This window comes from Pollachius pollachius (assembly GCF_949987615.1).
Source record: "Pollachius pollachius genome assembly, chromosome: 2".
NCBI classification, from domain to species: domain Eukaryota; kingdom Metazoa; phylum Chordata; class Actinopteri; order Gadiformes; family Gadidae; genus Pollachius; species Pollachius pollachius.
The window spans coordinates 43,342,955-43,370,874 of record NC_136935.1 but is presented as its reverse complement, the minus strand read 5'-3'; the positions used below and the strand labels follow the sequence as shown (position 1 = coordinate 43,370,874).

At 43.8% G+C, this 27,920-nt stretch overlaps 3 protein-coding genes across 4 annotated transcripts in view; 2 read left to right on the top strand and 1 right to left on the bottom strand.

Moving 5' to 3' along the window:
- Nucleotides 1-27,920, top strand: part of LOC307070832 (protein disulfide-isomerase) — a gene marked incomplete at its 5' end in the record, with an annotated part of 165,474 nt that overhangs the window by 83,879 nt on the left and 53,675 nt on the right. The gene's annotated exons all lie outside the window — the stretch shown is intronic.
- Nucleotides 834-22,010, bottom strand: LOC307070871 (protein kinase C beta type-like). 2 transcript variants are annotated; one of them, XM_079729569.1, is made up of 17 exons: nucleotides 21,469-22,010; nucleotides 20,718-20,749; nucleotides 14,409-14,491; nucleotides 11,038-11,149; nucleotides 10,349-10,477; nucleotides 9,523-9,679; nucleotides 8,852-8,986; nucleotides 8,638-8,734; nucleotides 7,911-8,057; nucleotides 7,226-7,399; nucleotides 6,841-6,932; nucleotides 6,327-6,389; nucleotides 6,100-6,238; nucleotides 5,775-5,855; nucleotides 5,544-5,651; nucleotides 4,921-5,061; nucleotides 834-1,830 (listed from the first exon to the last, which is right to left on the bottom strand). In XM_079729569.1, exons 1-17 carry the CDS (start codon nucleotides 21,633-21,635, stop codon nucleotides 1,678-1,680), a joined length of 2,010 nt encoding a protein of 669 aa, XP_079585695.1. In that variant the 5' UTR covers nucleotides 21,636-22,010; the 3' UTR covers nucleotides 834-1,677. The 2 variants fall into 2 exon arrangements, with proteins under 2 accessions (XP_079585695.1, XP_079585694.1); XM_079729568.1 differs by lacking the exon at nucleotides 834-1,830 and adding an exon at nucleotides 3,176-4,434.
- The window catches only part of LOC307071978 (suppressor of cytokine signaling 1-like), a 3,117-nt gene continuing 690 nt past the window's right edge, over nucleotides 25,494-27,920 (top strand). The window contains exons 1-4 of the mRNA XM_079731116.1: nucleotides 25,494-25,654; nucleotides 26,540-26,894; nucleotides 27,400-27,581; nucleotides 27,907-27,920. The exon at nucleotides 27,907-27,920 is cut by the window's right edge and continues 690 nt beyond it. Coding sequence (XP_079587242.1) covers nucleotides 27,526-27,581; nucleotides 27,907-27,920 — 70 coding nt within the window. The 5' untranslated portion in view covers nucleotides 25,494-25,654; nucleotides 26,540-26,894; nucleotides 27,400-27,525. The remainder of the gene's footprint in view (nucleotides 25,655-26,539; nucleotides 26,895-27,399; nucleotides 27,582-27,906) is intronic.

Sequence of the window (27,920 nt, the reverse complement as noted above, 5' to 3'; positions counted from 1 at the left end):
GCCTCTTCACAAGAGACCTCCTCCTCCTTCCAATTCTCCCCCCCCTCGACCTCTTGCATAGTTAACACTGAAATCCTCTATTTTTTTTATTCATTATAATAATTCTTACACCCCCCCCTCCCCCCACACACACACACCTCATGCAGCTCCCACTGTTTCAAAAGAGACATGGAATAGAGATGGAGAGGGGCAACGCCACATTGAGAGAAAGAAGAGAACAGGAGGAGTAGAGTAGAATATAAATAATCTTCAGTGGGTATACGGTGGTGGCCAAAGGGAGACAGTAGTAGGAGAAGTGGAAACCAAAATTACCTGAAGGGAAATATGAGAGGGTGGGTGGGGGGGAGGGGCTGATTAGAAGAGAAAATAGGGACTGCAGATGTGAATTAGCTTAAAGCTATAATCTGGTACTGTGCACCAAATGTTGACATTTGTTTTGAACTGTACATGGTCCCTTATATACCAATATATCTAGATCTATATCGATCAATCCATCGATATAGATATATTTATATATAAACACACACACACACATCATAAAAAAAGGTATGTAAAAAAAAAAGGAATCACCACAGAGATGTGTACATTACCATGAAGACCACCTCTATCTCTAATCTCATCTACATTTACACAAACACACTGATCATTCAGTTATTACACAGTCTTGTATAATATATATACAATTATATATATATATATATATATATATATATATATATATATATATATATATATATATATATATTCATTTCATACAATCATAAAGATGTTCTATTTTGTTCAATACTCAGACAAAAGTGTTGCCAAACGTATTCTGCATTGCATTGCAAACATCTTGAGAGAGCCTTTCGGAGTGTATCAAACGTCTGACTTTTAGCGTGGACGTGTCAACTCTGACGCTTACCGATAAATTCAAGACACTGCGGTTTATCTAGGACAGCAAAAGCAAATTCTTAAGAGCTAACCGCTAACATGGCATGCACAGAAGAGCTGCACCACTGGGATTGTATCGGCCTTCATCACGTAACGCACTGTAACACACAGTGCCAGACTGTGGAACAGATAGTTGGGAGAACATTTATTGCATCAAGTTGGAAGACAAAACATGCTTAGAAGACTACGTATTTTTTCTTTTTTACGACTGAAATTAGGCATGATGTTATAAAATAACAAAGAATAACGACGGATTCCCAAAACATTCTTTGCCTCCACGGCCGGCCTGACTCCGTGTGTAAACATACGTGGCGCATCGATCGTGGAATGTTCATGACCCAACTCTGACTGCGGCCGAACAGAAGGAATCAAAGGGACACTGCCCACTGATCAATAGCACACGCAGTCACTCTGGCTCCTGATTGCTGGCCTTCTATTGAACTGACGGCCACAAGGTCCTGTGATTGCAAAGCGCACACACACAGACACACGGTCCCCCTTTAATGTCAGATCCAGTGATGCACATGGACCCTTCGATAGCCTCACCTCTGGCTGCCTTAAGTGACTAGCCGTGTGTGTGTGTGTGTGTGTGTGTGTGTGTGTGTGTGTGTGTGTGTGTGTGTGTGTGTGTGTGTGTGTGTGTGTGTGTGTGTCCTTGAAAGAGGTATCTGACGACGTGACCTTCGGAAACAGACGGGATGGGAGTGATGTCACGGCCGGGGGCATGGGCGTGGAGGCGGGCGGTTAGACTTGGATGATGAACTCGGGGTTGGTGTAGGAGAAGCCCTGGAACTCCGTCTGGTCCAGGTTCATGATGAACAGCTTGTCCGTGGGGGTCAGCTCCACCGCCATCTTGGTGAACTCCTTGTCAAAGTTGCCCACGTCACGCCGGGATTTCTGGAGTGAAGAAACAGTGCAGGAAATGGGGGAGGGAAATGGGCAGGGAGGAGGTAAAAGGAAGGGAGGGAGGACAATATTAAAGAGTGTTAGTATCATTAACGGATATCGGTTAAGAAAGGCAATAATGATGAAAAGAGGTCGAGAGTTGAGGGTATTTTTGATAATGAGGTGAAACGAGGCGCTGTTTGCATAGACACCCACAGCGGAAGCCTCCCGGTCATAGAAAGAAAAAATACCTGCTTTGAAAAAGATCTACCCAGAGTCGCTACACAACATGGTAATTAACAAATTAATAAGGCACTCAGAAGTGCACAAGCACACATAAAACACACACACACACACACACACACACGCACACAAAGCAATAGACCCGTTGTACGGTTCAACAGCACAGACATAGAGCCAGGACAAACTCCCAGAAGAATGCGATAGAGACAGAGGAGTGCTCTGAAACAAGACAGCCAAACACTGCAGAACCAGTCAGGAAAGGACCGGACACATCTAGAAAGGAAGGGAAGCGACACACCTCAGGCAAGACACATGTATACGTAGAAGACACAGAGGTACATCGAGGTTGACGTCCTACCTCCTCATCTCCCTCTCTTCCCCAACAAGGCTTCCGTCTGTATAGAGGGTGGGGCTGGAAAGTTTTCAAACCAAGCCCCCTGGATCCATTTGAGGGCCTTATAGTTCTCCCCAAATAGGTGAAAATGTGTGTGCGTGTGTGTGTTGGCTCCATGGTCTACTGAGAGATCATGTAGTAAGACAAGGCAACACAGAACAAACTGGTAGGCACCATTGAGTATATTAGCAGTTTTCAGTCAAACAGCAGAATTAGACAATCCACAGTGACATCCCTGACTCTCATTCAAAAACCTCTCTCCCAGAATCTCTCTTGGATAGTCTTATCATACATTCCTTATTGTTATATATATATCGTCAACAACAACACCTTTAGCATCAGCACATGAGCACTTTCTAAATCATCGTAAAATCAAATTGCTTAATGACCCGAGCACAATCTGCCATGTTAATCGGTAAACATTGTGTGACAAAAAGGCAGGGTCGTCATTTATCTTGCCGTGACACTAATTAATAAACCAGCTGAAAAAACAAAGTTTGGACGTTGGTCGTCCACTGCGCTTCTCTGGCTATAAACGGACTCTGGACCGGACATCAAAATACACATCCAGCTTCGTCTTTAAAAATATTTCTAATGTACTTTACTCCACTATACCACTGTATTGTGTAATTTTTGGACAAACAAGTTGCACTGAATCATTAGAAATGGCACAATATGTCCCTTTCTCACAGCTATGGCAGGCAAGTATTTTCCTCAATGTCCTAAGAAACAAAAATCTTTTATTTTTTGGCACAGTTGTAGATGCTTCTTTGAGGTTATAACTACAAACCATGTGTTGAAGAGTATTTCTCCAACATTAAAAGATTGTATCTAGTTAAATTTGACACAATTTAGTCATTTTTCACTTCCATTCTTTCTTTTAAAAATCAACCAATATCTTTTGGACTGAGGACAATTTGTCTCATTCTTCAACCTTAAATCATAAACAAAACAGGGTTATATGGCAAATACTTTCAGTAACGATTGCAAAGACATTATTTGTCTTCAGTCATTGAACCAATTGGCCCAAAACCGATTGCCCTCCCGACCGCAACAACCTCCATTTGTAGTCAAGTCATAACACAAATTAGCAAATATTTGTTAACACAAGCACAATATTGATTCAACAGAACGTTCAAATCGGAGAAGTTTTTGGTCCTAAAAACAAAAAGAGGTTAACAGTACAAAGGAAAATGATTAGTACTTAAAGAACTGGGATACAAAATGTTGAGCTTTCACTTGTATGACCATTACACTTACACAGTATCAATGTTGAAGATGCGTCAGCATAGTACACCATGAATATTAACGGTAGGTCTTCACAATCAGTTTACAACATGTCAATCGCGTCACTAAGACAGTTCAGGCACAGATCGGCCCTGAACATTAACTAGTCGGAATTATCTTTTCCGAACAGGAGGACACCCAATACAGATGAACGTGCCACATGCATGCCGCAGAGTGGCTGGACTTCAAGTCAAAAGCCTAACTCCTGCACTTAACAATGAGGTTGGAAGAGCTTGATGATATGGTCTTAGCTCTCAGGGCAGCTTTTAAGCATCAAATAATTACTCACGGTAAACAGAGTGGCTTCCTAGCCTACTAGGAACATTTCCCTAAATATGTCGTGTTCCCCCTTCCGCCAACACCCTTGTAGGATATGATGTTTACACAGAAGAGGAGATCTGGCATGTTCGGTTCTACGTGTGGGTGAAATGTTCAATGGTTATTTTAAACCGTGTTCAGGCAGCCCGGACATGACATGAGGATGCTGGGCGGGGAGGGGGAAGGGGGGGCGGGGCTGGGCCCTGATTGGTGGGATATGGTCAGTGACTCGTGAGGGAGAACTCGCAGTTAACAAATGAGAAGCCGTTGAATTCTTCCTGGTCCAGGTTGGCTATAAGCTCCTGGTCGGGGGGGGTCAGCACGGGGGGGTGGCGTGTGAAAAAACGGTCAAAGTTCTCCGCGTCACGCCCGCACTGCCATGGGGGGGAAAAAAAGGAGAGACAAAAGAGAGAGAGGGAGAGCAATAGAGAGACAGAGAGAGAAAGAGATATGAAGGGATGGCGTGAATATGATGGGATGATGGATGGAACGAAAACAAACAAACAAAGGGGGGGGGGGGAAAAAGAGAGACCACTAAAACATGATATCAACCAATCAAAATCAGTCACAGCAGAGACTGTGGATTTCCATTGGTCCATATGTGAGCCAATGGCATATCAGTTTCATAATTGTTGACTGCAATTTTTGGAATTGGTTTCCTCTTGCAGTGACCAATGGTGGAAAAGACGGTTGGGACTTTGGTCAAGGATGAGTGGATCTGTTTAACTTACCTGATGTTATGGAGCGTATACACATTATACAAAAAGCGCTATATACGTAATATTACATTAAAAAAAAATTTCAGAATTGTAATTGATCATCAGGATGGATCAGTGTGTGTGCGTTTTTGTCACACTCACCGATTTAGGTTTGAATGGCGGCTGGACCTCCTTGTTCTCCAGCTTCTCCCAGTCGATGTAGCGGAAGAAGGCATGCTCCTTTATGTCCCTCTCCCCCTCTGGTCCGCACCCCAGACGCTTCCCTGGGTGCTTGGTCATCAGCTGACACACGCACACACACACACACACACACACACACACACACACACACACACACACACACACACACACACACACACACACACACACAGTTATATATCAAAGTAATTGTGTTCATTGTGCATGTTAAAGCACTTTTAAGTCAACTTTTAATTATCCTGATCCCTGAGTTCACAAGATCAGCCTGGCCTCGATCCTGTTAAAACATAGAAGGCTAGGACCAATCAGAACCTTGGTCAGGGAGTTTAGGTTCATGATGACCAAGGAAAGCCACAGTCAGCCGAATTTTATTAATAATGCTGGCGACAAAAGTTTAGGACTCGACTGAGCAATATGATCCAAAATAGACTGAATTTTGATGTGAAGGGATTGAGAGAAATCTGTACTTTTGACAGATTAGTATTTCTTTCTACAGATTTGCCTTCATTGAGTCAAGGAAAGAGTTTTTCATTTTATTTTTCATGTGTCGCAGTTTGCATCTTTACCCCTTTGCAAATGGCGACGGCCTCTTTGGACATGGATTTGGGGTAGGACACATGGTGCTCCATGATGGACTGGAATAGCTCGTCCTCATCCTCTCCATCAAACGGTGGCTGGGAAGGGCCAAACGCAAATCAACTTCAATGAGTTTACATGTACACCTTGATACAGTTCCAAACAGTCTTAACAGCATAAAGATGACTTTATGAATCCATACATCACACACACACACACACCTGTCCTGCAAGCATCTCGTAGAGCAGCACTCCAAAGGCCCACCAGTCCACAGATCTCCCATACGGCTGGTAGGCTATAATCTGAACATAACAAAGCAGGGATACAGGATTTGTAGTCGTACACACACACACACACACACACACACACACACACACACACACACACACACACACACACACACACACACACACTTTAATCCAAATTAATGCAATTGCTCAACGCATAAATTGATGTCTGTTTTGGGTCCATAAATTTCCATGACTAAAAACTACGCAAAAGGAGGGGCGAGTTCAGCAGAACACAAGCTCAGGCCCAGAGCCTCACCTCGGGGGCGATGTAGTCCGGTGTGCCGCAGAAGGTCTTGGTGGTGACCCCGTCCAGCATGTTCTCCTTGCACATGCCGAAGTCAGCAATCTTTATATGGCCCTCCGAGTCCAGCATGACGTTGTCCAGCTTCAGGTCCCTGAGAAGAGGGGGATGCCATTGTGTGTAGTTTGCAGGTGAACGCGCGACACTGGGCGTGGGCGTGGCCTGTGTGGCGTTGGACTCACCGATAGACGATGCCTTTGGAGTGCAGGAAGAAAAGGCCGATGGCGATCTCGGCAGCGTAGAACCTTTAGGGCAACAGGAGAACGACTGGTTTCACTCGTGTACCCGTGTCAGGGTGAGCATATATATGGCTCGCAAGCACATTTGGTTTCGAGTCGTTTCGCATCGTCGAAGCACACGGAGCCCGTATTTCACTTCACGTTTGTAAAGCGACCAAAGAAACGAATGAAATCATTGTTTATAAAATAATGTATACTTATTTTGCTTGCTTCAGCTACCTATTTATCTTTAAAAGCCGTTTAAGTCCAAGGCTTATTTGTCCTAGTCTGACAAATCACGATAGATCGGCTCAAATCTGGGTGAACTGGGCGCTTCACTTCGCCCAGGATCTTAGCTGTACCCCCAGAAGTTCTGCCATAACATAGTAGGACTAATGGATCCCAGATTCATAGTCTCCCGCCGTGCCTGTGTGTGTCTGCATGTGCGCGCGTGTGTGCGTGTGCGTGTGGTACTTACACAGCGTGGGGCTCCTTGAACTTGCCCACCTGCTGGATCTGGTACATCAGGTCTCCACCGTTAATGTACTCCATCACAAAGTACAGGCGGTCCTAGGGGACGGAACAGGAGAAGGGAGAAGGGTCGGCTGGGTGGCTTTCACCTGAACAAGCAAACAACCCAATTCCAATCTTTATCTGCTCAAGACATTGTGCACTAGATTGTGTGTTCTGCAACAATCTGAACTACTATCAACTCACTTATTAGCAGCTGCTTTTGACTAAGGAGACTTCACACGGATACACGTCATCAAGGAGCAGGGTCTCGCTCTCAAGGATGGCTACAGGTTTGTGTGACAGGTTTGGTTTGGGCGGAGCCTGTTTTGGGGGCAGGGGGTCATCCCTACCATGGTCTGGAAGCAGGAGTGCAGGTGGGTGAGGAAGGGTGGCTTCCCGGACAGGGCCAGCACCCTCTTCTCCACCATGGTGCACTCCACGTCGTCGTCCTGGATCACCACGTCCTTCTTCAGGATCTTGATGGCGTACAGCTCCTCTGCGCCCTTGCGCTCGGCTAGCATCACCTGAGGAGGAACGCAAAGTGCAGGATGTTGTAGCTTCAGCTCATTCGTTTCTTTTCTAATCTGAATCCGTGATAATTAGGGCTGAACGATTAGGGGAATTAATCGAATTGCGATTATTACGACCAATGTTGCGATTGCGACTTAGTATGCGATTTTTCTTTTTTTTAGAGTTCCTTTTGTTTTGTATTATTCACTAAACAAGCATAACTCATTCTATGGTATGACCAACACAACATTGGAAGCAGTCAACATCTTGATTTAACTATTGAACTATTGATTATTTTTTATTTATATTTTAAATTGCAGCCTTTGCGGTTTGGAAATCGCGTTCTATTACATTGCAAGTCGAGTTAATTTGATAAATAGTTCAGCCCTAATGATTATCGGGCCTCGTTACCGATCCCTAAATGTGATGTTTCAATTAGAGAACGAGTCACACATCTCAGAGTCCTCCACGAATGGATCTCATCATAGCAGTGTGTTTGTGTGTGTCGGCTTGCAGGTGACCCACCTTCCCGAAGCTGCCCTTTCCCAGCACCATGATGAAGGTGAAGTCAGACAGCTTGACGCGATCCTGGTTTCCGTTGCTGTCGTACCTACACACCGAGGAAGAGGAGTCCCCCCCCCCGCTGGACTTCCCTGGGCCCACCCGAGCCCTCTGTAGTAGAGACAGATGAGAATGGTCATTGGATAGGCAAATAAAAAACATATGGGCCTCAGGTCAACAGTTTGACTGTTGACCTGAGGTTGTTGAAGCGAATGTTGAAATATATAAAGGTAGGTGCGATTATCACGATAATTATGGGGAATTCTACCCAATATCGATTAATATTTAGATATGCTTATGAATTCAAAACAATGTTGTTAAAGGTGACATATTATACCACCAGGTGTGTGATAAGCCGCTACAAGCTGTTTTGAAAATCTGCCTATGATGTCATGACATCATAGGTGGGCGTGTCCACCTAGATGTATGACGGATAGATGAGCAACGTTTGCTACAGTCCACTGGGTAGGCTGGGAAAAGGATCTATCCATCACACATCGAGGTGGACACGCCCACTTGTGATGTCAGAAGAGGACGATTTTCAAAACGGCTTTTAACGGCAAATCACACTCACACCTGTTGATATAATATGTCACCTTTAAGAGTCTAACTGAGAGTTGTTGCATTGAACTAGTTAACTAGTTAAATGATAGCCCACCCCTTGTGTATATCTACAAACAAAATCTCAAACCTCAAACTTTTGGCGTAGCTCCTCGTTTCCCTCTTCACCTTCTGGCTGCACGGGGACATTAAAATATTCTCCTTCCTCCTGTCCCAGGAGCTTGAACCTAGGAGTCATGTTCAGAGAAGACCGGAGGAGAACGCATGGTCAGGCATGGTCGGTGAAACACACATCATGGAGGTCCAGATGGTCCTGGAACAGCCTTTGCCACACAACCTCTTACCATCCATCGACTGCTTGTTTCTGGAGCTCTGAGATGCCAAAAGAGAGGGAGCCCATGAAGTCGTTTCTGCTGGTCAGGTCCCAGTCCCAGATCTCTACGGACAGCCGGCGGTCTTTGTCCGTATCTTTCAACTTGCTGTCGGGTGGGATGAGGAGGATCAAAACGAATGGGTCAAAGGAACACAGTCATGTGGCGACAGTCAGAATAGTATAGAAGATGAAGGGTGCATCAAGATTTCTTGTTAAATGGTAGTTCCGCCAAAAAACGTGAACTTGCACCTCATTTATCAGTTTTTTTCCGTAGTTCTGGCACCCATAATAAAACATTTTTGGTAGCATAAACTGCTCTCGCTGAACACAAAACAAACTGGTACATAACAAAGCTAATACAGTCCTAGTTCCTCTGTGGAGGCGACCCAGAAATGAACACGGTCGTAACGGACAAAGACAGAAATTGGGACAGGGTCAGTCCAATGTGCCCCGGGTACCTCAGAGCCTCTCTATGCAGACACAATTCTGAAAAACCCATGCCAAATATAATCCCGGCTCCTGTTTATCCATGAGTAGCTATAGCAACACCTTGGTCTGTTATAGTGGCTCTGGGTTGAGTCACTGTGCCCCAGTTCTGGTCAACAGAAGACTCCGAAAGTGATAACGAGGAGGAGGACTCACAAAATGAAGGTCTCGTTCCACGTTGGGTTGAGACAGCATTTGATGGTCTTGGTTTTCTGCTTGCTCTCGCTCTTGGGGTCCGGGATCAGCTTCAGCTTGACGTAGGGGTCTGACAGGCCGTTGGGGTCCATGGGCACCAGATTCCTGGCCTCTTGGACTGCGGGGGGGGGAAAGAGAGATTGGGGGAAGAGATAGAGAGAGATTGGGGGAAGAGATAGAGAGAGATTGGGGGAAGAGATAGAGAGAGATTGGGGGAAGAGATAGAGAGAGAGAGAGAGAGAGAGAGAGAGAGAGAGAGAGAGAGAGAGAGAGAGAGAGAGAGAGAGAGAGAGAGAGAGAGAGAGAGAGAGAGAGAGGCGAATATTGTGAAGATCAAAGAGATCGTCACACGTTTGTCGTCTTGTCCACCATCTCCTACACAACATGAAGCTGCTTCTAACTTGCTGTACAGGGTACAGCAAGTTAGGTACATATAAATCATACTGATCAGTTGTTGGAGTGTATGCTTACTATAACTACAGCTTTATGCAGTTCATCCTTTTTTTGGAGCTTAAGGAAGCTAGAGGGGAGTGGATCGGAGGGACAGGTGGAGGCAGAGAAAGGACCGCTAGAAATACAGAGGTGGGGCAGGCTCACCCTACAGAGGCCTTCTGCCCTACAGAGGTCTTGTTCTAAGTGGAGCAATCGTTGGCCTATTGATTAACTAATGGACTTTCGAGTTTCATGCATACCTTTAAGAGGATAGTATTAAAAGGCATCTGTCAATATCAGACATTGTTTTGTATTCAGGAGAGAGCGAGAGAGCGAGAGAGCGAGGGACCTCTACCCGTGACAGTGAGAGCTTCCTCCACCATCTTGGCAGTGATGTAGATGCGTCCTCTCCTCTCCGTGTGGTCTGTTCCACACAGGCTGGGGACATTAGCCACACACCGCTTGTGGATGTTCATCATGCAGTCTGGGAAGATGGGAAAGAAAAGAAACATGAGAATCGTTTAAAATCTCTTGGTGTGATCAATACATTCGATCACATCCTTTCCACTTATTCATCAAGGTAAGAACATGTTATCACATTGTTATGATGGTTTTAAACATATCTATTACTAGTAGAGTAAACAAACATAGCAGAAAAGATTATGCTTAAATAAACAGGAAGAGAAATATAAATACATGTTTTATCCCCTATGCCCACTAGATGTCAGAATGCTGCGATTATTGCCATTCCCTTTGAGTAGGGGAGGAGGGGGGTTTATTTGGAAGAAAAAAAAGCGACTTCCTCAAATTTAACAGTGAAAATATAGCAGCTAAATATAGCACTGTGCATTTTTATAGTAAATCTAGAGGAAAGAGGAAGCCCCACTGGCGCTTACAGAACACAGAGAACGAGAGAGCTATTCCCGGGAATACATACATAGTCATCTGTTACATGAGATACAAGAGGAGACGGAGGAGAGACAGAGGTTGTGGACGAGACATGGCGGTGGTGCTGTGGTGCTGTGGGGGGAGGGGGGTACATACGGTCACATTTCATGCCCTGGTGTAGCAAGCCATAGAGGAGAGAGCCACAGTGGTCGCAGAAGGTGGGACTGGAGTAGGTGTGGACTTTAAACTTGTGTTTACTACGAGGGTCCTGCAGAGGGAAGGTGGAGAGTAGCGAGAGGGAGAGAACACAGGAGGAAGAAGAGGGTAAAGTTCACCATAAAGCGGGTCGTTCAAGGCTGAATGGGCACAAATATTTTTGTGTGTTTAAGGCTCCTGTCAAGGGAGATGGGGGGGGGGGGGTTACGCAAATTGACAAAGCGCAGCAATAAGGATATATTACATGACTAACGGCTGGGAGTTACATCACTGCCCCAATATTGCAATATAGGGGTGTGTCTGTGTGTCTCCCTCAAAGGGAAACTGGTTCATTAAGTTAAAGCAACCAGGCGGCAAAACTCTCAGGTCATAAAGTATTTTGTGTGTGCGTGCCTGTGCCTGCGCGTGTACCTGTGTGTGTGTGTGTGTGTGTGTGTGTGTGTGTGTGTGTGTGTGTGTGTGTGTGTGTGTGTGTGTGTGTGTGTGTGTGTGCGTGTGTGCGTGCGCGTGCAAGTGTACCTGTTTGGTGTGTGTGTGTCAGACACAAACAACAAGTGAAGGGAAGGACAAAGGCCGTGCAGATCTCACCAATATTTATTAATATCAACATTCATCAGCACCGTTGTTAATTATTGGCTGAAAAATCTATATTTAACCTGAGCCACGACAAAAAGGTAATCTATGAAGCGAGAGTAAGATAATATATATGGTGATTTTTGGTGACTAACATTTATATTGGGAATGTATATCAATCACTGACTAAAATCGGTGGTTAACTGATCCAAATCAGCCAGAGCCTACATTAATTTTCTTTTTTAGTTTCAATTCAACTTTCTATTCTGCTCATTTCCTCAAAGTGAGATTGTCTTCATATGTAATCTCTTGAGTCTCAACAGAAAGAGGGAACAGAAGACATTTGAGGTAAAGCCTCAAACGTCTATGTCAGACATAACTCCTCAGACTGAAAGAGTTTCTGTCAATTCATCAAGTTTCAATAGGGTATGGTCCTGAGACATAAGGCACCTCAGATCCAAATGGCAGAATCCCTGGATGACTACAAAAAAATATCAAATGTCGCTACCCTATCGTATTCCTGAGGAAAGAAGAGTGAACAGTAGCCCTGAAGGCAAGCAGCTAACTGTTCTGATTCATTCTTGATTTAAGACATTTGCCAGGTGAAGAGATGATTCAGCTTATAGCGCTTTTGTATATGGAAAAAAAACCTGATGTTGTTCCATAACCAGGTGACTGCCACCGGCTTAGATTGAAGAAAATAGGCTGTGTTTGCTGTTAAAGAAGTGATTGCATGTAGGCCTCAATTCGTTCACTATTGTTGATGATTTATGTCAATTATAGTCAGACACACATTAACTGAATCAAATGCTCTTTCTAAGTGCTCCCGTCTTGGCTCCACCCGCAGCTCTCCCTGAGAATTTGATATGATCTCATCGTGGACCTCGCTGCATCAGATAGTGCGGTGGTTGGTTGTTGTACATTTTACTTCGTTTACACAGTAGCCATTTTATGAAACACATATTTTATATATTTAAGCGTTCCTATTTATTTTTTACAATTTGATTGTCTGTCGGTTTAGATTCGTATAACAAATCCAACAAGCTACCGCTTGTCATTGTGTTGTTTAAATGCCCTTAATTATGTTGAAATGTGTTGGTGAAGAGGGTGAATTGGGTGGGAACAGGTAAGAATGTCAGGGCCGGTAATAATTACCACATAAATACATTGAGCCTGATGCAACTTTGTCCCAGTTTGCCACCCAAAGTTGAGGTTACCTTGGTCCATTCTGCCTTGGGCCAGGTTTGTGCAATTGTATAGCTCCTTGATACTTGAAACCTTATAGCAAAGTTTTGAGCAATAAGCCAGTGGTATGAGAATCAGGTCAAATTACATTTTATACATCTTAGAAGTTCCTAGATCACAATTTGGTTCATACAGGTTAGTTCACCCTTTGTTAAAAGCAATGTGAAACAAGCCTGGGTCGCTAACTGGTGAAAATGTCATGTTCACATTGTCAATTAATTCCAAATGATCCAAGGTTGTTTCAAATGACCGGTATTAGATTCAATTGTTTGGCCATAACGCAGACACAAATATTATGCACAATCAAAGATTGTGCATGTTTAAATTCAATCCAAAAATATTCTGACATGGAAGACAGCGTTGTAAGATTTGAAATCTGGTTGTGTTTAGGAAACTGCTCCTAGGCTTCCATAGTGTGTTGTTGGGACATGTCCCATTGGTGGGAATTGGATTTAGATAGGATTAACTTTCCTTCTCAAGATCAGTGCCAGAAAGACACTGCTCACGCAATTCCTGTTTGTGCACTATTCCCATCCAAAGTCTGCCCCATTCAAGTAGATGTAATGAAGGCGTTCACAGCTAAAAACCAACAACACAGAAAAAGCTGTCAGACCGGCCAGCCAGAAACCATCATACCTAAGCAAATGAAATGGAAGTTCTCCTTCCCTGCCTTTAAGAAAAGAGGATGATTGCCATTTAAGAAGGTGTGGCCAGCTGTAAACGGTTAAGGCTTTGTATGGCTTTGTCTTCAGTAGCACGTCTTTAAGGTAGCATAACCTAATGGCTACAGGAAGATCAGCCCAGTTTGTGATGAATGGGAGCAGATAGAACGTTTGTTTTGATGATGCACTAGTCTTCTTCAATATTGTGGGCAAATGTCAATCCAAAATTGTTTTTATATTTTGGTTATGGCATAGATAAGAAGTATGGGTTGATATGTATACTTGCACACTATAAATAGCAACACCAGTAAGAAGAGATGGATGGCCAAGTCAAGGTGAAGGCGCTAAGGAGTTCAAGGAGGATAAGGGCAATCTAACATCACATTTCATCAGCAGAAGGGGCTGAGTCGTGGAAGAGGAGAAGCTCAAATCTATGAAATGTACTGAATCTGGGCTTGAGGTTTTCATTTTGTAAGCATTCATAATATAACTAAATGCAAGACCACACAACAAAACAAGAAATAAGAACATGTTTTGTTTCATTCATGCATTAAGTATCCAAGACAGAATGCCATTCTAAAAGAGGTTAGTGTTAAGAAAGAGGAATACATTGTGTTTCAATCATGCATTAGGCATCCAAGTCATAATGTCAATCTAAAAGAGGTTAGTGTTGAGATTGATGAACAAGTTGTTTTTCATTCATGCATTAAGTATCCAAGACATAATTCCAATTGAAAAAATAGGTTAGTTTTAAGACAAGCCAATCCATAATGCCAATTGAACAGAGGTAAGCGTCAAGACAGAAGAATAAGTTGTGTTTCCTTCACTTACGTCCGACGCAGGCCCCTTGTCTGCGCCCGGACAGGAGAAGGTGACGAACTCATGGCAGCGTTTATGGACCACGAAGCAACACACTGGGAGAGAATGGGAGAGACAATCACAGGACATTTGACATTTTTACATTTATTTTCAGGATCACCTTCAACTTAAAATACAAACTACCCACAGCATGTTGCTAGAACTCCTTCCCTATAACAAATTCTGAAATAGAATTTTATAAATTAAAAGGTCCCATGGCATGCTACTTAATGGATGCTTTAACATAGATAATGGTGGGCCCCTAACACAGTGTTTGAAGGCGTTCCCAAAATTCAGCCGTGGTGCAGAATTACAGCCACTACGAGTCAGTCGCACAATGATCTTTCTCCAAACGCCGTTTCGGTGTCTGAAGCTTTAATGCAAATGAGGAGGAGAGAGGCGGGTCAAGGAGGAGGGTGGGGGTGTGTCCCTGAGCAGCTTGCGGCCACGGTACAATGCGCTCTGTTTACAGTGAATGTATCACAGTGGATGTATCGCAATGGCGAGGCGCACAAAGCCTTTAGCCGTGTTCTGTACATATTCTAGAACACTCTGGGTGCTCCGGAGTGTTTTATACATAGATATCTATATCAAATAATATATATTAGCACGGCCAAAAGCTGTGTGCGCCTCCAGACGATATTATGAATCTCAAACGACTGCGTCGTGTTCACCAACGTCTCTGGTTTTTCCACGTCCACATCAATCTGAAGTAGACTGAACCACGACATGGGGGAGAAAGGGATTGTTGCCCACAATTGTTGACGCGATTGTCTCCTGCCGGAGCCTCGTTCCGAGGGACCACCGCCTCGGCAGTGGGCAGCGGAAGCGGGGCTGAAGCGGGAGACAATCGCGGGCAACGATCCCTTTCTCCTCCATATCGTGGTTCATGTAGCCTACTTCAGGGAGTCAAACCCAAAGTTCCTTCTCTGGGGTGGCAAGGCAGAGAAAGGAGAGGTGGCCTCTCCCCTTATGACGACATACGGGGAAAAATCCAAAACGGCGGGTCTGGGCTTCGTTTTTTCAAAGGCGGAGCAGAATGCCTAGTGCTCGTTTTACACCAAACAAAATTTCTAGCTACTGGGGGAGCATAAGTAGGCTAGGAGAAGTCATATTAATGTGAGAAAACCTCAGAAAGTGACATTTTCATTCCATGGGATCTTTGAAGTACCTCATACAATGACCAATACCCAAATTGTTTGTAAGTAAATATGCTTTTAATCAAAACCAATAGTAACATTAAATTGATCTGAAATGAGTATTAAGACGTTTAGCAGATGCTCAGACATGGTTAAATGACATTGATGTTCTGATACATGTCAGTAAGGAGCAGGTAAGACTCAGGCACTATACATTACACGGGATGATATTGAACATAGCACCATTGAAACGGTGCTTTACCTCTACACAACCTTGGGAAAAGGCTCCGGAGGCGTGGCACGTGAGAAGGAAGGGCCTGCACTAATCCCTGTGTAAATGTTCCACACAGATCACAGTCAGGCCATTACTCAATCCTGGGGGCTCAACCTCAAGCAACAACACAGCAACAAAACACAAAGGACAAACAATAAACAGAAACAATGACCAGAATAACCGCGCGGGTTCTCCCAAGACGCTAACATAACGCAAACTGTGGAGAGGGTGACATTCCCCGTAGGAGTGGGATTATAGTGTTGTTCTTCCAGCATTCCAGGCTAAAGGTTAGGAGTACCAGTACAGTGAGCACTGTCCTCACATATTCAGCTTCGTAACATCTCAGCCCACTGGAACCCACCCAGCCACCGGTGACTAACTTCACTGCCAGTCGGTTTCTGAACGCGATAGTGAATTATTGAGCTAAACAGGTCTTCTACGAGATTGTAGAAAGACAGTATTACAAGTGGGTCGTCGTCCCCAGGCCGCCTTTGGTTTATAGTAGAACAAGATGTATGCGTCACTCGGTTTGGACAGGGTTCACGCTCTGGATCCTGAAGAGCAGCAAGTTGTGGAAACTCAATGAAGGCAGAGTATAGAGAGACAAACACAAATAGGTCTGTGATCGTGTCAGAGTGTGTGTGTGTACGCGTGTGTGTGGGGGAAGAGTAGGGGGCATAGCTGGGTTTGGGCCAGTGTGTGAAGGATGGAGGAATTAATTAAGTGTGTTGGCAGAAAGAGTAAACAGTAATGGCAAATAGAAGTGACGGGGGGCACAGCCATATAGAATAGAGGAAGAGGGCCAGACTTCAAAAACACGCTCATAAAACCATTACGTCATCCATACAGGACTAAACACATTCCATTGACAAACAGGCTTAGTGACCTGCCAAGAAGGTATTTTGTCTGTTGCTTAGCAACCTGGCTATGGGAGGAGTCTAGTTATAGTGCCTTCAATGTACTGACAACATTATCAACAAATCAGATTTGTTGAAGTCGCTGACACGTTCACATGAATCATGTTCCACAATCCAACTTGCCATCCACACACACACACACACACACACACACACACACACACACACACACACACACACACACACACACACACACACACACACACACACACACACACACAAATGAATGAATTTGAATTTATCAAGCTTCCAATGCCACTCTAAAGCTGCTTTCACACCACTGCGCGGCAACTCGCCGCCTCCATTCATTTTATTGAGGGAAGGACAGCAGAGGGGAGGCGGTTACAGAAGAGGCTGTTGACCAGGAAGCGGTTGCCGCCCACGTGAACGCGCACAGATTTGGCCCTACCGCTCTGCTTTCCCCGTGTTGAAACTTTCGGCGGTGGCAGCAGCGTCAGCAGCTGCAGCAGCAGCAGCCGCTTTTGGAAATGCCTGGCCCTTCAAACCGCCGCGCTGAACCCACCGGCATGCGAGGCGGTTATAAGGGCGGTTGCCGCGCGGCGGTGGGCAAGCACCTTAAGGCATAACAGTATTTCTTGTCGTTAGATTAACGCATGGCCTGTCTAGCCCTGTCCCGCCCACTGATGTGCTAGATGATCAAATGCACTTAAACGGTTTATCGTCAACCAAGCCTTGACACCCTCACCTTTGCAGTAAAGAATAATTCAATTTTCTGCAACGGATAAAACCACTTAACCTTAATTTATGCATTTTCTTCAAGTCGTTACATAATCCTTGGAAGTCCATTTCTACCAACGTGTGTGTCCAACATGTGAGTAGCATTCAGTAAACTGCTTTGCTCCATCAGCAGGGCGAGAGAAGACACACAGGGAACTTACCTCGCAGTTGAAATTCCATGAGTACAGTTGATTCAGCAAGCTTCTATCCACTACAACAGGCCTAGTGAGTCATCATGTTGATATGATTATCAGCTTCTGGTTGCCTTTAAAAGTACATTTTGACCTTAGGGGACATTTGACTCTTAACGTGGAGTTTTCTCAGGCACAGTGATAAGGCGTGAGAAACCCCTCTTGAGCACGAAGAGGCTTAGTCCCTGAGGGAGCTATGCAGTCAGACATAGATTTTGTTCTATAGATTTTGATAAGGAATATGTTACTTGTGAAGATGCTATTGCTTAAGCAGTATCTGAAGCTCACCCTAATTGAAAGGTTGGTGCATCGTATGCTCATGTATAAACAACTATATTCCAAGGGAAAAATAGCTAGGCTAGACTACGTTTTTTTTTTACTACATTACATCAGATAGCATAACTGCTGCATTTAATTGTGAGCAACACATCAGTGTTGTTTGTTTCCACAGAGGAATACGGGACTTTAAAAGGAACTGCTGAGTTGAACACATTCTCTCGGCAAATCAGAGCTCAGAGAGGCAGCGAAACAGGATGGTACTATGCTGCAAATTCAAAATCAAATCCAAGGGGGGTTGGGGGGCATTTAACTACAATTACAACTGAAGCATTCCGTTGTAATTGTATATTCATATAATATACAATTACAACTGAAGCACTTGGGTTGTAATTGTATATTCATATATGCCGTCGTATTCCATGGGAATGGTCACATCAGGGAACATTCCCGAGTGCAGTCAACTGAGCGTTATCTAGCTTATATCTAGCCCTGTCCCCGTCCGCCTGTCTGAACAGGAGGCTTGCATCAAGCACACAGAGGCCGAAGAAGCCTCTTACCACTCACAGAGGTTAAACATAGTGTAATCGGGGAACTGAAAAATAAATGACTGTACTCCTGAGCCACCAGGCCATGCGTAGCAGAGGATATACAAAGTTCACACGTGGGCCGTTCACAAATCTTCAACTCCATGCAGAATAAAGTCTTGCCACTTATGTACCCCACTGAGATTGAGGGTTTTATCAATGATGGTTGCAGTATATTTAATGACTGAGTAGGAGGGATAATAAAAAACGTACAGGGAATTTTTAACTGCCACATTAAGAGGTGGTTGACATACAGCATGTATTACTGGGGTTATTTTACTACAGGTTAAGATGCATGGGTAAGCGTGCGGTCTTGGATAAGCAGGAAACTTGTTTTGGCCGAGCCACAGGTATGTCATCAAAGAATACTGATCAATATCTAAATATAACTGTCTGACCTGCTAATCAATAGCAGCGATACTATTTCAGTTGTTGTTTACTGAACAATCAATGGGCAGGATACTATTTCACCCACTGTCTGGGTTCGATCAATGCCTATGACACCTAACAGAAATTAAAGTGTATCGACGTAACCGTTAATGATGCCGATAGAAAAATACTTCAAGTGTAAAACATGTCGATTCGTGGCGCGTGGACACGCCAAGAGGATTTTTTTTTTAATCAAGCCAAGGTAAGTTAGGTTAGTAGTGAATCATTATTTAGCTTTCAAATCTTTACAAAAAAAACAGGTACACCAAAGTTTAACCAAATTTTAGCACACACCCACAAGAGTAGGCCACCAACTTTTGCGTGCATGCATTTCCAGTCACCACATGCCTGGAACCGTGGTTTTACATTCCACTGCCAGACAATGCAGTTGCATTTCTTTCTCTGAAATAGATCAAGCGTTTGCTCTTTCTCCTCTCCCATCCCTTAACTTGGTCAATTCACAAAAATGTGTTAGATTTCGTCTCGTTCTTCCGCGGATAGCAGGAGAACCAGACGAAACTAACAATTTTGCGTTAGTTTTCATCTAACACAGATTTTCTTCACACCAATTTTCTTGTTGTTATTCCTATGTGATTAAGTAACTAACAATGGTCAGTTATCCAGGCCTAATAGAAGGATCAACTTTGTGCCACTTGATGGTTTTTGGTGTTAGATATAGTCATTCTTCAATGAATAGTTCCTTGCCAGCCACATAGTGAACCTTTTTGTACGTGTCTGTGTTTTCCTCTACCGCTAGTATAATATACTCCGTCTACATATTAATGTTGTTACTTAATTATTGACACACCTCAAAACCTCAAAGCTCCACTGTTGTATTATTGATGTTGATCCATTTACCCAACTGCATGTGTGGGCACATGTGTTGAATGTTGTGCAAATAATCGGATGAATAAGGATTCAGCCTGCATGACTACATCTACTCTCTGCACACACTCCCACCCACACCCACACACACAGCAACAGAAGAGTTAATTCTGCTAACTATTGATGGGTTTCCTGCATCACCACAGAGATCTGTCAGCAACAGTCGCGTCTAAAGGGCGACAGAATGTCTTCACTGGGGGAAATCGGTGCAAAATCATTCCAATCATAACGCTTACTAAATGTCCAATGACCTGTTCACTACCACAGGCTGTTTTTTAGGAGCTCAGCCATTAAAAGGTTCACAACAGTTACAGCTGGTGACCTATTGTTTACGGTTTGAGACAAATCCAAATTAGAGGAAGGAATAGATACCGAAAGCACAACATAGTCATAAAGTGAGGGCTATACGAACACAAAACACAAATGGCTTTTCTCTTGAAAGAAAAAAAGAGGGCCACGTATTGAAATAAATCATCCATCCATGTCTTCCACACCCCTCTCCTTCGGCTATAATGCAATCAGACATCCAAGGTGCTCATCCAAATTCAGTTGCATGCCCATCTGTCTCTGGCCAATGCCAGACTGCTCAACTTTCACCAGTCAGTTCTTCCCCTCTTGGATCTTCAATTATTCTGCAGCCAAGAATGTGAGAATGTTCTTGGAGAACATTCTCACTCTCGGAACAGTTTCTCTCTGCGTTCTATGCAGCCTTTCTCATGACAATATGGTGGACCACATCAACAGCCCTTAAATGGCTGGTCGCCCATATTTTTTTAATCACACTTTGAACATCCTCCCACACAACCATAGATAGTACAGACGTTTTGAAGTGAGCCATGCGCTTACCTTGGCACTGAAATCCTTGCTTCCCGAAGCCCCTGCAAAACAAATAGAGATGCTGTCAATTCAAATGCATACATTAAAATCACTCGGACTCCCATTCACACACACACCTAATATCTTTCTCTCAAATGCACACACACACACTCTCCATGTATATCTCTCTCTCAGACGCACACACACTCTCCATGTATATATCTCTCTCAGACGAACACACACACACACAAACACACTCAATGTATATCTCACACGCACACACTCAATGTATCTCTCTCACACACACACACACACACACACACACACACACACACACACACACACACACACACACACACACACACACACACACAGCTGTTGCCGCAACAGTGGGGCCTGTGTCTTGAACTGCATTCCTTCACCTGTCCTACTACACCAGAGGTGGATATCGGGTGGATGTGGCACCAAAAAAAACATGCAGCGCAACGGCGGCTCTGCGGCAACCGATACACATCGCCCACAGGGCCGGGATATTGTCGCATTGTACAACATGAGGGCACGGCGCATCACAGCCAATGCTACAATGTGACCGAGTGGATCCCCAGCTGTGCCTGTGTGTACGCCCGTGGAGGGCGTCTGAAACATCCGCAGCAGCAAGTGAATCACCTGTGTCCTGCGGTCTCTATAGCGTTTCCACACGAAGACACCACCACGTCGGTTGCTCACCCAATTATACACACTCAATCGCGCGCGCGCGCGCGCGTTCCACAGACACACTCACCATATAAAGTCTGTGCAGTGGCTGCAAAAGGTAGGCTGCTTAAAGAAGCGCGCGATGAACTTGTGGTTCTTGACTTCGTGCACGTTCTTCTGTCGAAGGGCTCCCTGTCGGGCGAAGCCGCGCGCGCTCTCCGGTGCCTCTCCGTCGTCGCTGCTTGGGTCAGCCATCTTAACGACGAAGAAGCGACGGTTTAGATGGAGAGAGGGAGAAAAAACTGTGCGAGGGACGGACTGCCAGCGAGAATGCGTTGCCGTGTAGGTGCCCCCCTCCTCCTATCCTCCACCCCGCTGGCCGCAAGAATGTCAGCCGGGATCCCGGTTGTCGCGCTACGTCCAAATCGCGATGCTGCTGCTGTTGCTGTTGCTGCTGCTGCTGCTGTTGCTGCTTCCGGCTGCTCCACGCGCCGCTTACCTGCTTCCCTGTTTGCTACACTGTGTTGCTTTTTTTGCTCTCTCTCTGTCTCTCGCTCTGTGTGTGTGTGTGTGTGTGTGTGTGTGTGTGTGTGTATGTGTGTGTGTGTGTGTGTGTGTCCCCTCTCTCTCTCGCTCTCTGTCTGTGTGTGCGTCTCTCTCTCTCTCTCTCTCTCTCTCTCTCTCTCTCTCTCTCTCTCTCTCTCTCTCTCTCTCACACACACACACATTTGATATCCATGATTTAGAACCATTTGAAGGGTGATCTATCCATTTAACCATCTATCACCTTACGTATTCTATTTCACATGTAAATGATATGAACGGTTATTAAAAGACTGCATCGGTATGCTTAACGACAAGGGGCATGTTTTTGGGCAGTAAGGGGCCATTTATGTCTTCCCAACTGCAAGGCTGAAAAGCGATAAAGATGAAGACATTTAGGCGTTCTTTGGTGAAACAATCTGACAATAACAGCAGACCAAATCAGGACGAGTGCAATCGGTCTTGGTTGGGCAGAACACGCCGGCAGATGGTCTCCTTTAGCTGTGGTCTGTGTTGGAAGTTGAGCCAAAGAATTGTGGCGTGTCGAAGAACTGACATATCTCTGACAAGCTCTTGTTGTGTTTATGTTATGCTGTTAATATCGTATATTTTGTCATCCATAAGACGGTATTAAAAGCGTTTATTATATTCGATATTGTGGTATTAATATTGTATATTATAATATGGTATGATGTATGTTTATTTACCTCCACTGGATGGGTTAAGATGCCGTTTACTCAAACGCAATTACAATAGATTGATACCATATTAATATTCTTCCAATCGAGGCCTGCACAAACATTAAAATGTAAGGCCTATGTACAATTCAAGCGGATCTAATTATTGTGGGGGACCATTCTGCTCATGGATGTATTCTGCTGCATGCAGGCGGGCGTCCAACTGGTAAATGGCGCGTCCTTGCGTTAATACGAAGAACTGCATTTGTGATTTGTTCAGAAATTGCTCGTTGTGTAACTAGCTTCTCGCGCGCACCCACTCCTCTGACGACATTGGCCGAACCCGGAAAAACATTTCTTGTGTAAGCGTCCTTTCATTCAAAGTCCTACCTATAGATTAATAACGGGGGTGTCCCCTGTACTACGCAACAACACATTGAACCGCACGTTTAAATTGTGAAACTAGTTTAGTTTATCTTATGCATTTACTGGTTTAGCCATGCCGACCTCCCCTGTTAAGACACGGATCCCTCTGACCAGCTTCGGTCATCTCATCACAGAAGTGAAGGTAAATCAGAGCTTGAGGACACACGTGTGGAGTATCTATGTTATAGGCAACTGTAACAGCAAATGTATTCTTTGAACTTCAATTGTATTAAAGCATGCGTCTGCGGTGGTTGATAGACCAACTTGATTAGGGATTTATATTTTGTTACGAAAAATATATGTTTGGATTAGCGAATTTGATCTTTTGAGTGTAGCAAGGTGTGTAGCAAGGTCCAGGCTACACGCCACCTTGGCTCGTCCAGACCAGTACATAGGATGGTGTTGTTGGAAAACTGGTTTATTGTAAATGTTGATCGACAATAATACATCACCTGGTGCCATGCATTAGATCTTGCTCATGGTGTGTGGTGATGGGTGGTTTAACCTGTGCACCTGTTTCCAATCGGGCTCTTTTGGGTCAGGTGAGGCTGCTTAAACCAACCATCTTCCACACACGCCACATAGAGGTATTTATTTTTTTTGTGTGTGTGTGTGTGTGTTCCAGAGACAACTGTTTGGCATTGAGGCGCCAGCTGCAGTGGATCTGATTGGATGGAAGAAGTACTTCAACAGCTACACACTGCAGGGGCGGCGAAATGTACGAATGCACACACGAACCAGGGGTGGCCTCGACTTGGAATTGGCAGTGTAATCTGATTCATCAGGCCATATGTTTTTATATAAGCATCTCATTGATGCCAGGTGCTGTTCCTCTGCTAAATGACTGAGCGCCTCTTACTTTTCATACCATGACGACAATGTGTGCGTTCAATCATTTGGAAAAAGGAAAATACATTCTTCTATTAGCCCGATATGCGATAAAATAGGCTTGTATAATATAAAAAAAATAATAATAATACATCTATGGAATCAAACAGTGGGCGGTCTCTGTGGAGCCTGAGAGATTGTACTGTCTGATTACTCCCAAGTGCTCACAACCCATCAGGAAAAAAATCTGTATCCATCAAGAGAATGTCAAGACGTTTGTTTGATCACAAATGTAGGATATATGTTAATGAATCATTCAGGCGACAGCGCTCAGTTTAGTAGAACACTGGAAATGCACTACCGAGTACCGAAAGAGTTAATAATTCTGACCAGCTTAAGGGGAATGACGAAGAACGAGGCAATCCCCCACCACATATGAAGAACGGTGTATAACTTCTAGGCCTTTACTTCTAGAACCCAAGCCATGCAGGTCATTGAGCTCCCCAGGCCTCATTCAGTTTCCTACTGTAACACAGGCACTCATTTCCAACTATAGAATCAACTATTAAGGACAACGTAGGCTAGATGTGTTTCGATCAAAGATTTAAATCTTCAAAGATTCGAGGTCACCTCTAACGTGCACGCACACACATACGCATGCCTGTGGTCATGCTGTGAGACTAAACTATGTGTCTCTCTTTTCCCCTCATTACAGTGTGTCTTGGCGACTTATGGTGCCTTGTTCTGTTCAGTATCGGCCTATTGGATGTACAGACAAAGAAAACAAGAGCCGCCCACACCAACGATTTAAACAAAGGATCGTCTACTCCTCTTTTGGTTCTTCAACATTGTTTGGATTAATAAAACCCAGCTGTTTGCCTAGAACCTTCTGCCTCTAAGTCCTTTTGTGGATGTGGAATTTGTGTGTTGAATTGTGTTTTTTTCTTTTTTAAATTGGAAGAATCCAACGACGTTTGTCTGTATGCCAACACATCAGGCCAGTCTAAAAATAAATAAAAACATTCTCAAGTGTTTTTAATTCTACATTTTTAAGTAGTGGCAAGTAATTAGATAAATTGCGTCAGACTTCGGATCCTTACTGATTGACATAATGGTTGTCTGAGCAAATGTCTGCAAATTGACTAATGTTTTCATGATTTTAGACCAGCAAAAACAAAGCTTTGTTATAATAGTAAAGGACCAAATAATGCATAATTTCTTCGAAGGATATGTCGAGACGTTTTTTAAACAAATAACATGATTGGCATTGCGACGCCAAAAAGCATTAAATCCCTAAATGCAGACAGCTGCACGATTATGTATGACTTGAATGGGGATTTCTCTGAAACCACGTGATATGCCTGCAAAAGCAAAAGCGAAAGTTTAGACCCAACTGCAAAGTGCTGGTGGGACATAACTATGGTTGTGCCTATTGCATCTGCTTGTTGAAAATATATGTGTAGCAAATAAAACAATCTGATTAAGGCCCTCGAAAATAGGTCAGAGAGGACAAGACGCTGTGTTTTCTCTTTTGAAATGACTGGACCATTTCACCAGCCCAATCAGCCACCAAACTCCACCCACCCATTACAATAGCCTTACCGGTTTAAACCGAAAGCTCACTAACGTTTTGTGATAACGTAGGGTAGCGGGAGTCATTTTCTCTCCTATTTTTATTTATAAATTGCACAATTACTTGATTTAAAAATATATAAGGTTGTATGTGCATTTCATGAACAAACTATGCTCTCTCAACGTAAATCGTGACAACTGAAACTGCCAGCTGGAAAAAAGTCCAAGGTAAAATCGTTTTCATGCAAACTTCAAAAACACGAATGTCTATTTGCAATGTTCTGTAGGGTGTTCAGTTTTCACTATTTTATGATAAATCATTGTTATTGTTGTACAATCATTGTTATTTTATGAATAGGCATTTTTCAGAAATCTTAATTTGTAGACCTAGTCTTCGTTGTATTTATTATTAATCGTTATTCATTATTATTCCTATTATTCAATTGGAAAAATATTTGCATGCATATGTATGGAAAGACCAAGGATATATACTGGTGTGTGTTTTAGCAATGTGTTAATCTATATATGAGCCTTAAATTGTCTAGCCTTAAATTGAAGTCACGCACAAACAGTTGCTTGAAATAATGAGCTGTAGCATGGGCGACCTTCTGTGATTCTAAAGGATTATATATTTTGTTTTTCCTATGTCCTATGTAGGCCTTGTCATTAATGACGTGAAATCGTTAAAAAGAACAAACATATATACATATGCATATATATATATATATATATATATATATATATATATATATATATATATATATATATATATATATATATATATATATATATATATATACTGTATACATATACACACACACACACACACACACACACACATATATATGTATATTAGTACACATGCTTGTATTTGCATTTGTGCATATGTGGCTTGTCCTATGTCTTACACACACACTCACACACACACATAACAAAAGTGAAAGAAAGTAGCCCATCACATTCAGTGATAGACTGTAAGGGCAATTTAAGCATCTCACACGCACAGGCAACAGCGCACGCCATCATCAATGATAGCTTATGTTGCAGAACACAGCACTAGAGAGACCGCCAGTCCACCGCACATGTATTAAAGACCCGCTCTTTTCTTTGCAGTTCCCTTCTGGACATCCTGAATGGGTTTGGGGTTGCGAAAGTGTCGTGAATGACAGATGTTCTTCCCAAGAGAACGTCGCTTTGAAGTGGGTCGAAGGTGGCCAAGTGCTGGGCTCTCCGCTATAGACTTATCCATGTAAATCTGGCAAGACGAAGAGACTCGGCCCTCAGGCAGAACCTCAGAGCAGTGATACTGGACCCATATCCAGTCGGACCATTGGAAGGCGGGGGGACAAAGGAGACAGACAAAATTGACCGCGAAGGTGTAAATGACTTAGGGTTACTACATTGGCACCGTTTCCTCGCCCGGCAACAGTCAAAGAATGACGAGGACGCTCAGAGCAGGTGGAGACAGGTAGGTCTGGGAACACCCTTTGGGGTATCCAGTTACAAGAGGCAACAGGCGGCACTATGTAGACACACCCATATTTGGCTTTGCAGACAGATTTTTAGAAGAAAAACAGTAGCAGCCAATGCATTTGACGTTTGGCACAGCAGGTTATAAAACACTATGTTACGATAAAGAATCAGTAACATCTGGTCAGGGGACGGTGCTAACCACTTCCTTTTACTGCTTACATACTAAAAGCCTTTTGCAAAAAATTATAGAATGAGTCATGCTTATATGAAATACTGAGTCCTCGCCACTAGATGTCACCAAACACAAACAAGACGGATTAATGGCTTGGGGAAACCGAAACCTCCTGTTATCAACTGTTATCTTTGTCTATATTACAAAACTAAACGGTCAATAAAACATTGCCAAATTATTATGAGATTTGCAACTGCAGTGTGTGGACGATTCAATACGATATCCTGCAGAGAATTACTACAAACTAATCACTCCTATCTGGCTTCAGGAAGGGCCCGTTCATCTAAACCGCCACACACACTTCCTGCCATTCAGAAGCCAGGGGGAATATCAACTGGTCAAACAGACCTACCTGTTACTTCAAACCAGTGGTTTCTACTGGGACTCTCTCTCCATGAAGGATGCCCATCACATGCTCAGGAAAACCGCCCCGGGAACCTTCCTCATCAGGTAACTACCTGGAAACCTCTTCCTCCCCTGCTCGGTGGCAACCCTTTGTTGTGTCGACTTGATTTTGCACCCCCACATTCTGCACCCTGCCCCCCCCGTCATCATTTGCACTGCGCTGCTATCACTTCATTTTGTATGTTATAATTCAATTCAATTTCACAAGAGACCATGCACTATATGCATTTAAAATAAATACGTACATTGCCCAAACAGTTTAAGATTGAATGAATGAAACAAGTGGAAGAGTATTTGGTGGAAACATGTGGAACTGTTTGGGATGGGAGTGAGTTGATCCCATTATCCCATCTATCCACCCCTCCATCAGGGACAGCTGCCAGT